Source organism: Bison bison, unplaced genomic scaffold (genome assembly GCF_000754665.1).
Source record: "Bison bison bison isolate TAMUID 2011002044 unplaced genomic scaffold, Bison_UMD1.0 scf7180017864384, whole genome shotgun sequence".
Taxonomy (NCBI): Eukaryota; Metazoa; Chordata; class Mammalia; order Artiodactyla; family Bovidae; genus Bison; species Bison bison.
The window spans coordinates 1,054,295-1,065,815 of record NW_011494956.1 but is presented as its reverse complement, the minus strand read 5'-3'; the positions used below and the strand labels follow the sequence as shown (position 1 = coordinate 1,065,815).

Here is an 11,521-nt window from a genome sequence, read left to right as displayed (position 1 = left end):
ATCAAGGCTGTATATTGTCACCCTGTTTATTTAACTTATATGCAGAGTACATCATGCAAAATGCCAGGCTGGATGAAGCACAAGCTGGAATCAAGATTGCTGGGAGAAATATGAATAACCTTACACATGCAGATAATACCATCCTTATGGCAGAAAGCAAAGAGAAACAAAAGAGCCTCTTGATGAAAGTGAAAGAGGAGTGAAAAAGCTGGCTTAAAACTCAACATTCAAAAAACTAAAATCATGGCAGACAAAAGTCCATCTAGTTAAAGCTATGGGTTTTTCCAGTAGTCACATATGGATGTGAAAGTTGGACCATAAAGAAGGCTGAGTGCTGAAGAACTGATGCTTTTGCACTGTGGTGTTGGAGAAGACTCAAGAGAGTCCCTTGGAGAGCAAGAAGATCAAACCAGTCAATCGTAAAGAAAATCAACCCTGAATATTCACACTGGATGAACTCATGCCAAAGCTGAAGCTCCAATACTTTGGCCAACTGATACGAAGAGCCCACTCATTGGAAAAGACCCTGATGCTGGGAAAGACAGAAGCCAGGAGGAGAAGGAAACAGCAGAGGATGAGATGGTTGGATGGCATCAATGACTCAATGGACATGAGTTTGAGCAAGCTCTGGGAGGTGGTAAAGGACAGGGAAGCCCGGCGTGCTGCAGTCCATGGGGTCGCAAAGAGTCAGACATGACTGAGTGACTGAACAACAACAAAAAGGCTTTTTTCTTAAAAGATTGTGTGGACTTTCTAATATTTGAGCCAAAGTCTCTTTTTCTCCATGGTAATAATTTACCAGGAAAGTGAGGGAATAGCTATTTGATGGCTAGGGTACTGCAGGCAGATGATAAAATTAAAATATTTACTGAACATATACTAAAAGTATGGTGACAGAAGTTGTCAGGGCAACTATACATATCCTTAAATTCCAAGATCACCACAATTCACAATTATTAAAACTAAACTCCAAAAGTGCATTACCCTTCAATTTGTGCCAATTTGTTGTCCATGATATAGGCCAAGGCAGCTGCAAGATCTTTCTTTATATGACCAACCTGATTTCCATTCACATTGTTTACTTTAATTGCATTCTTATCATAGGGGTTAGTCGGCTCTCGTTGTAATGCAACCATTTCATTATTATTAACCTAATAAAAATAAACAGATATGTTATAAATAATATATGATAGATTTCTTCATTGTACTTTATCTGGGATTTCCATTCATTTTGTTAATGCTTGCTGAATAACACCACACATAAGAAATGTACATTTTCTTAGACTCATATTTCTATAGAAATATTAGAGAATATATTTTAAAATAACTCTTTTGCAGTATTTTCCTAATTTACATTAATTGGAAAGTTAACAAATCCTTGATATATAAAAGGTATAATCAAAACTAACAGATACACATTATATAAAATTCCCAACTTCAAAAACAGACAATCTCTTGAATGCTTATTACATACCAAACACTGTTCTAAGTACCTTATACGGATTGGCTTTCAAAATTGTCACAACCCTACTGATAGATCTTATCATTATCTCCATCTTGCAGATGAAGACACTAAAGCACAGGAAAGTTAAGTAACTTGTCCAAGGTCATAAAGTTAATAAGTAGCAGAGCTTAGAATTTGAATCCAGCAGGCTGGTTCCTAAGCCTAAGTTCTCCAGAATCTGAAAGGGGAAAAAGGTATTAATTGTAAGTCCGATTGGAAGTGGATCAAGAAAACACATCCAGCCTTCAACTCCTGCCATTATCTGATCCCACTTAATTAAAAACTACCAATTTTCTAATTGAAAGATTTCCAAAAATTGTCTCTTCCATAAAAGCAATAAAAAATCTGGCAAAAACTGAATCAACTTTTTCAGAACTCTGGAAACTAACCTAAGTGTCACAGAAACCTGGGGAGTCTTAATTCAAGAAAACAGCTGAATATGAATGCCCTAGTCTCATCTCCAGCTCTCAGTTCATGACAGCCTTTTAAAGTAGAACAACCTGCCAGAATTCTCAGTACAGCCTGGTAGTTACCAGAGTAAGCATACTGAAGCAGAATCTTTCAAAGACTCATTTCTATAGAATTGTCATTTGACCGGTATGGTGGTTCTCTAGAAGACTTTCACTTACAAAGCTGTTTCTGCTTGACCTCTGAACTCATCCAATACATAAAACCTTCTTCCTTGGGTGGGTGTTTATAAAAAACAATTTTACAGGGACCTCCCTGGTGGTCCAGTGGTTAAGACTCCACACTCCCAACACAGGGGCCCAAGTTCAATCCCTGGTTAGGTAACTACATCCAACATGCCACAACTAAGAACTAGTACAGCCACGTAAATAAATAAAAAAATATTTTTTTAAAATTTATAAGCAATGATTAATAGCTGAGGCAAACAAAACAATAACCAAAGAGTTTAAAAGGAAAAAGCGGAAAATAAGATGTCCATAGGGGCTTTGAAAAGCTCCAGCATATTCATGGAAATCTAGAAGGGCAAAAGCAAGCACATGGCTATTTGCATGCCCAGCATTGTGCACATGTTCAAGAAAGACCTGAGAGGCCCTAAACTCTTACCTCTGGCTCAACTTGAAGATCTGAACAGGCAGAAAATAAAGGCTAAGGCACAGTTGTCGACTATCAGTCTGAGTGCCGAAGGAGTGCCCCAAATGCACACAGGTCCTCTCAGTAAAGACTGGGAAATGTACTGGTTCTAATTCAATCGTTAGCTGACCACTAAGCTAACCAAATACAGCTATCAGTCGCCACAGACAGCAAAAACTTTTACAAGGTTAATTTAGAAAAGTTACTAAACAAACAACAATTACTAAAATCAATAACCACCAGCAACTATGGGGAGAAGGAAGAATGTGATTTTGAAAGTTGCCACATTATTTTTGTTGTTGTTCACATTCTTTATCTCACGTAGATTATTCTTTTAACTGAAGTATAGTTGATTTACACTGCTGTGGTAGTTTCAGGTGTAGAGCAGTGATTCAGTTATACATATATATGTGTGTGTGTATATATATACATACCGGAGAAGGCAATGGCACCCCACTCCAGTACTCTTGCCTGGAAAATCCCATGGACAGAGGAGCCTGGTAGGCTGCAGTCCATGGAGTCGCTAGGAGTCAGACACAACTAAGCGACTTCACTTTCACTTTTCACTTTCCTGCATTGGAGAAGGAAATGGCAACCCACTCCAGTGTTCTTGCCTGGAGAATCCCAGGGACGAGGGAGCCTGATGGGCTGCCGTCAATGGGGTCGCACAGAGTCGGACACGACTGAAGTGACTTACCACAGCATAGCATAGCATATATACATACACACATATTTATATGTATAAAATCTATTATTTTTCATATTCTTTTCACTTAAAAGTCATTACAAAATATTGTGTACCGTTCCCTGTGCTATATGGTAGGTCCTTCTTGGTTCTATAGTAGTGTGTACATTTTAATCCCAAACTCCTAATTTCTGTCTCCCCAAACTTCCCCTTTGGTAACTATGTCTTTAGACCTATTTCTGTTTTGTAAATAAGTTCATTTTTATCTTTTTTTTTTAGATTCCATGTATAAGTGATATCATATGATACTTGTCTTTCTCTGTCAGGTTTACTTCACTTAGTATGATAATCTTTAGGTCCATCCATGTTGCTGCAAATGGCCTTATTTCATTCTTTCTTATGGCTGCGTAATATTGCATTGTACAGATATACTACATTTTCTTTATCCATCCATTTGTTGATTGACATTTAGGTTGCTTCCACGTCCTGGCTATTGAAAATACCACTGCGATGAACATTAGGTTGCACAAATCTTTTCAAATTATAGTTTTCCTCAGATATATGCCCAGGAGTGGGACTGCAGGATATGATTTACAGTTGTCACATTATGCAAAGTGTCTAATTTTCAACAACCAAAAAAAAATGAGACATGCAAAGAAATGAGAAAGTATATCCACACATAGGAAAAATGCTATCAATTACCTATCCCCCAGAAAGTACAGATAACAACTAGAAAAAACTTAAAGTTTTAATTTTAAATATGTTCAAAGACCTAAAGCAAACCATTTCTAAATAACTAAAGGAAAGCATGAGAAATTTCCTGACATACAGAAATCTGGAGTCAAAAAAGTACATAGTTAACGAAGTTTAAAATTCACTAGAGAGGACCAAACAGCAGATATGAGCAGGCAGAAGAAAGAATCAGTAAAGCTGATGATAGGTCAATTGAGACTATAATGTCTGAGGAAAAGTTAGAGGAACAGAAAGAAAAAAGAATGGAGAAACATGAACAGATCCTATGGGACAATAGCAGCATACCAACACACACAGAATCTCAGAAGGAGAGAAGAAAAAAAGGTAGAGAATACATGTGAAGAAGTCATAGCCAAAAACTTCCCAAATTTGATGAGAAAAACATTAATCTACATATTTAAGAAACTGAACAAATTCCAGGTAGAAAACACTTAGACTTCAAACCCAGACACATCATAATCAAACTGTGGAAAGAACACTGAAAACAACAGAAAGAAGCAACTCGTCACATACAGGGGCTCCTCAAGAAGATGAACAATTGATTTCTCACCAGAAACCATAGAGGCCAGAATACAGTGAGATAACTTCTCAAAGTGCTAAAAGGAAAAAACTCAACCAATAATTCTTTATCTGGCAAAACTATCCTTCAAAAATAAAGAAGAAATTAAGACTTCCCAGACAAACAAAAACTGAGAGAATCTATCACTTGCTGACTGCTCCACAAGAAATATTAAAAGACCTTCAGGCTGGAATCAAAGCCACTAGACAGTAACATTTGTGAATATATGAAGAAATAAAAAGCACAAGTAAAGGTAAATGTAAACACAGGTAAATGTAAAAGACAGTATGAAATTTCTGGTTGTAACTTTTTTCTCCTCACTGATTTAAAAGGACATATAACAATCATTTTAAACCTGTACTGATGAATATACAATGTATATAAAGATTTAATTTGTATGATAACAGCACAGAAGAGTGGAGAAGAAGACAATGGAACTATTTTAAAGCAAAGTTTTTATAAACAATTAAAAGTAAGTTGGCACAAATCCAAACTTATGAATTAAGATAACTACAATTCCCATGGGCATTAGTAGTTAGTAGTAGTTTCTTAGTAGTACGAAACAACTCAAAATATAGAACAAAAGAAACAAGAAGGGAACTATTATATATTTAACACAAAAGAAGACAGTAATGGAGGCCAGACCCAAGGGTTATATATTGCATGATTCTTTTTATATGAAATGTCTAAAGTAAGTAAATCCACAGAAACAGAACATAAATTAATGGATGCCATGGGCTAAGAGAAGAGAGAAATAAGGAGTGATTACTTATAATAGTAATGCTGCTGCTGCTAAGTCACTTCAGTAGTGTCTGACTCTGTGCGACCCCATAGACAGCAGCCTACCAGGCTCCCCCATCCCTGGGATTCTCCAGGCAAGAACACTGGAGTGGGTTGCCATTTCCTTCTCCAATGCATGAAAGTGAAAAGTGAAAGGGAAGTCGCTCAGTCGTGTTCGACTCTGTGTGACCCCATGGACTACCGCCTACCAGGCTCCTCCGTCCATGGGATTTTCCAGGTAAGAGTACTGGAGTGGGGTGCCATTGCCTTCTCTGTATAATAGTATACTATAAAAGTAATAGTATAAAGTTTTTTGGAATGATGAAAATATTTTGGAATCAGACAGTGGGGATTCAACCTTGTGAATATCTAAAAACCACTGAATTGTATACTTAAAAATGATAAATTTTATGGTATGTGAATTACCTCAATTCTTTAAACTGCCTGAAAAATATGCAGGAAAGCTGCTTAAATCTCCCAGTATCTGTCTACTGACTTAAGAGACTACAGTCTGACTATCCAGATTATCAGACAAATATTACTCCTTCAAGATATTCTGTGAGGCATAACTCTGTTTTCTACCACCCCACCTTCCCCATGCCACTATTAAAGCATGATCTTCTTTAAACCATATTAATGCAAATTACAGGAAATATATAACCAAAAAGTAGGGCAAAATGTGGAGACTATAAAAACAAAGAAAATATGATCCAAGCACAAGACAAAAAAGGCTATATTAAAACAAGATTAAGACAACAAAAATAAGGACTAATTATAACAGTATTTTTAGACAAGAAATAATCTACTTTATTATAAAGACTTTGAAGGGTCAAGAAATTAAAAATGTAAACATAAGCAAATGGAAAACATTTTTGAAGTTAAAAATGTATAATGCCAATATTAAATAACAAAACCTAGGAGATACAGCCAATGCAGTACTTTGAAGAAAATTTAAAAGCTTTTATTATTAAAATTAAGCATTCAAATCAAGAATCCAAAAATAAAATAAAATGAACCTAAGGAAAATAGGATAACAGAATATATAAATCAATGAAGAAAGATGATAATCATTAAAAAAAAATTCAAGAAAGATTACATGAAAAGATGAAACAGATAAATCTCTATTGAGGCTAATCAATAAAAAATAAGAATAGACACAAATACATAACACAAACAATGAAAACAGGAATACAACCATAAACATAGTCAAAATATTTTTAAGTATAAATGACTATTATGCAAATTTTGTGGCAATAAATTTGAAAATATAAATGGTCGCTTTTCGATAAAAATATAAATTGCCAAAACTGACTCAAGAAGTATCTTAATTATGTTGTTTGAATGAAACCAGACTTAAAAAGTACATATTGTATGATTCAACGCATATGAAGCTCTTGAGAATTGCCTGGCAGTCTAGTGGTTAGGACTCCATGCTTCCACTGCAGGGGTCACAGGTTTGACCCCTGGGCATGGAACTAAGATCCCACATGACTCAGGGAACACCAAAAAAAAACAAAAAATAAAATAATGTATATGAAGTTCTAGAACAGGCTAAACCATCTACAGTGATAGAAATCAGACTGGTGGTTCTTAGGGCAAAGGCAGGGATGAATGACTGCAACAGAATACAAGGGAACTTTCAGAGGTAATGGAAATGATCTATATGTTGATGGGGTAATGATTATTAGGTATATTTATTTGTTTAAAACTCGGAATCATGTATTTACAATGTTTGCATTTAAAAAATATATATAAATCACATCTCAATAAAGCACAAAAAAGTTGAAAATAATAATAAAAAGTATACAAAGATAAATACCTCAATTTTTATTTCAATATTTTTATCAGTGATCAACTCCAAAATGTCCATCAAGAAAATAAAAGATACAATAAATATTTGTATTGAAAAGACATTATTCCTAATATTTTACTTTAAAAAAGGTGATAATATATATAATACGACCCTCATTTTTGTTAATATATAATAAGATTGTAATTTATATGCATATGCTCTCAAATTAAAGTGTGGAAGACATAACAAAGTAAGTTGTGGTTCTGGACTGAGGGAGACTTACTACTTTTTCTTTTAGCCATTTTAAAATAATAAATGTGTAGTACTTATAAAATAATACACACTTTATAAAATTAAAAAATTAAGCAATAATAAATTTTAGTCAGTCCAAAATCAGCCCATCACATTTTTAATAGCTTACCAGTGTCACAGAAATTATTCTAAGATCAACAAATAGTGATTGTTCTATAATAAAAAACAACCATGATTTAATGGTTGTTTAAATTTAAAAACAATATTTAGTTTGGAAAAATTTCACAAATCTAAAATAGCAAAGTTCTGAAATGAGTATGAGAGGTGGAGAACAGATGGGATACATGAACTGAGAACTGATAGACTTCAGGAAAAAAACAGAAAAGAAAAACTACTTCAGAATTAAAGAATAGGGACTCCCCTGGTGGTCCAATGGTTATGACTCTGTGCTTCCACTGAAGGAGCACAAGTTCAAAGCCTGGTTGGGGAACTAAGATTCTGCCTGTCACACAGTGTAGTCAAAAAAAAAAAAAGTAGTATACAGAATTAAAGAATAAAGTAGAAAGAACACAAAAGTGAACACATCTTGTTAAAAAAAAAATGGTAAGGGAAATAAATGATGAAAAGAGCAAAGTGAAAAAACATGATAAAAATGACCTCAGAGGAAGTAATTGGCATATGTATATGCACAGAAGATCTAATACAGAAAGAGTAGAATGGAGTACTCTGAAGAAAAAAACAAGCTTTGAAACAAAAACCATTTAAAACTATAATTAGGACTTTCCTAGTGGTCCAGTGGTTAAGAATCTGCCAATGCAAGGAACACGGGTTTGATTTCTGGTCTGCGAATATCCCACTTGTTGAGGGGCAACTAGGCCTGTATACCACAATTACTGAGATTGCACTCTAGAGACTGTGCTCCGAAACAAGTCAAGTCACCGCAGTGAGAAGCCCAGGTACCACAACTACATAAAGTCCATGCACAGCAACGAAGATCCAGGGCAGCCAAAAAAAGAAAAACTATAATTAAAGTTTTCTGAAATAGAAGAAAACAGTTACAGAACAATCAACACTAAGACATTCCCTAATGAAAATTACGGGACTTCTAATTCACTTATATAGGAGAGAAATTATATTGGCATTTCACCAACAGTATCTTACACAACGTCAAGATAGCATGGGCTTCCCTGGTGGCTCAGTAGTGAAGAGTCCACCTCCAGTGCAGGAGACGTAAGTTCTGTCCTTGGTATCAGAGCCCAGGAACCACAATTCCTGAGCCCACTTGCCCCAGCAATTGAAGCTCATGCATCCCAGAGCACATGCTCTGCAATAAGAGAAGCCACCACAATGAGAAACCTGTGCACCACAACTAAAAAGTTGCCCCCACTCTCTGCAACTAGAGAAAAGTCCATGCAGCAACAAAGATACCTCACAGGCAAAAATAAATACAATTTTTTTTAAAAAGATATCATGGATAGAAAATATGAGTCAAGGATTTTATATTCAACCAAACTGTCCTTGAAGCGTATCACAATTACAAATATACAAAATCTCAGGAAATACTGTTGCTTCTTAAGGAATCTCCTAGACAACACACTTCAACACATTTCAGACAACCACAAAATGATTTGAGAAGCTCTAATATTATAAAGAAAATACGAGAGAACAAAACACTAGACAAATGGAATTCTTCCCCAAGGAATCTCCTGCAGAACATACTTTACACAACCAAAAAATGATCTGAGAAGCTTCAACATAAGAAAAATATGGGAGAATGAAAGAACTGGTAAATCAAATTTCCATAGAACAATATAAGCAGCTTATGCAATAAATCAATGACATAAAACAAAGAGTAGGGAGGTGATTTACATAACAACCAAAGATACTATTATTAACTTGTTTTGATCCTAATTCAAAAAAAATTAATTATAAAAAGACATTTTAACCAATTAAGAAAACTGGTCATGTATTAGCTATTGGATATAACAGGGAATTATTATTAATTTTGCTAAGTACAACAATGATGTAAGAAAATGTCTGACATTTTTTAGAGATACACACTTAAATGTGTAAAGTGATACAGTTGGAATTTTTAGTACCAAAGGAAAAAAGTGATGAAGCAAATGTGCAAAAAAATTGTTAACTACTGAATCTGGATCATGGGTACATGGAAGTTTACTGTATTATTCTACTTTTATGCCTATCTGAAATTTTTCAAAATTAAAAAAACTAGAGATATACCATGCAGATAACACAGAGGCATACTAGGCAACCATAACAAAGACAACTGTTTTCTCTGTCTTTGTCTCTGTTCTCTCACTCACACACACACACAAAGCAGAGAATAGAGACACAAAAAGAGAAACACAGGAAGAAAGAAAAGGACCTAAAAAAGACAAGTCCCATATGTAGCATGAAATGATCTTCCTAACTTAAAAAAAAAAGTGTAGAAATGGGCTCAGGGACAGGAGAAGAGAAAACAATTAACTGATTTAGAAGTCACTTTGCAAACAGTTATCTATGCTTTTTGGGCAAATCATTTAACCTTCCTGAGCTTTAGTTCTTCAGTTCCTGAAATGGGATAATAAGTGTCCCATCCACCACAGAGACAGTGTAGTGATCAAATGAGACTACACAGGAAACAGTGCTTTGTATACTGTAACCATGATATAAAAGAAATAGAACATTAATAATTATTTGTTATCTCTTGCCCAGATATATTTCAATTATTTAAATATTTACTGCACATATCACCTAATTCTTATTTTCTAGGTTAATAACATCACATCACATCAACTTAATATCTAATACTATACTCACTACTCCTGTGTAGTAGCGTAGTCCAACAACATGGCCTCTCAAAGTTCCAAATAAAACTGAATCTAACTCTTCATCACTTGTTAGGAAGTCATCTGGAGGAATAATATCTTGAAATTCAAAACGAGGAAAGAAAGTTGGATATGAGAGGCGTGGAAAATTTCCATGGACTCCATACTGGACAGTCTGCAAGTACTTCCAAACAGGATCTCTATTAAAAAAAAAGGGGGGGGGGGGCACAAAAATATAATATTTAACCAAACAGTCCTCAAAGACCATACCATATTTAAAAGCCAATTGCTTTCTCACACTTTATTTCAACAAAAAAAATCTAATATGGGAAGTGCTGTACAGAGATGAATCTGCTCTGGCTAAAGGATTGGAGTGAGTGGGGGAGGTTTCTAGAAACCCTACCTGTTCAATAATGCGTCTTCTACCCACAGGTATTCAAAGTGAAAACACCAATAAGGGTTCACAAACCTTTCTTAGTCACAACCACTTACTTAAACTGAAAAATTATGTGATGTCTGTAATTAATTTTACACCAAAATTTCAATATTGAGCTAGAAGAAACTCGAAAATATAGAACTATTTTTTACATGAAGCCACTTACAGCTTTACAAATAATACATTCAGCATCCATTACTCGAATTCCCTTCGAAGAGAACCCTTCTTTTATTCAGGTATCTAAACCGTGCCATCATGGGAAGCTTACCCCAAGCCTCCCACTCCCGTTGGTTAAAGGGTAACCTCAACCCTTAGATCGAGAACTGTTTCCGGAACGAATATGTAAACCGAATCGGACAATGAAAACTAACAGGCAGTTGGCTGGGGCCTTCCAGAAAGCTTCCACTTTTCTGGAATGGATAGAAGCTATTTCCCCTGCGTTTTCCTCGAACGTCGCGAACACCGCTTTTGGCTCCTCTGCAGATAGATATTTGCACGTCTGTGCATACACATCAACTGCGAGGTGCTTGGGGAGAAGCTGTCTTACCCAGCCCTTTCTGCCGAGCACAATGCCCAGCGCACAGTGGGTACCTGATAGGTGTTTCGTGGAATAAAGCACAGGTTGAGACCCCGGGTAAGGAGTGAGCTTAGAGCCCCAGGTTCCCCAAATCCCTTGACAGATATTTCCCCAAGGCTCTAGCAGGAGACTCGCCCGAGGATCCTCCCCTCTGCATTTATTTCTCCCGCGGCTATACGAGCCGCCAGCAGGACGAACAGCAGTTGCACAGCTCGCACCCCGAAGGAGAAGGAAACGCTGGGAAGGTCAGGTTCATT

General features: G+C 35.8%; 1 protein-coding gene across 1 annotated transcript in view; it reads right to left on the bottom strand.

Annotated features, from left to right (window-relative positions):
• Positions 1-11,521, bottom strand: part of HLTF (helicase-like transcription factor) — a 64,902-nt gene that overhangs the window by 53,038 nt on the left and 343 nt on the right. Inside the window, exons 2-3 of the mRNA XM_010858121.1 lie at positions 10,244-10,451; positions 985-1,151 (exon numbers count right to left, since the gene is read on the bottom strand). Of these exons, the coding sequence (XP_010856423.1) occupies positions 985-1,151; positions 10,244-10,451 (375 nt within the window). The remainder of the gene's footprint in view (positions 1-984; positions 1,152-10,243; positions 10,452-11,521) is intronic.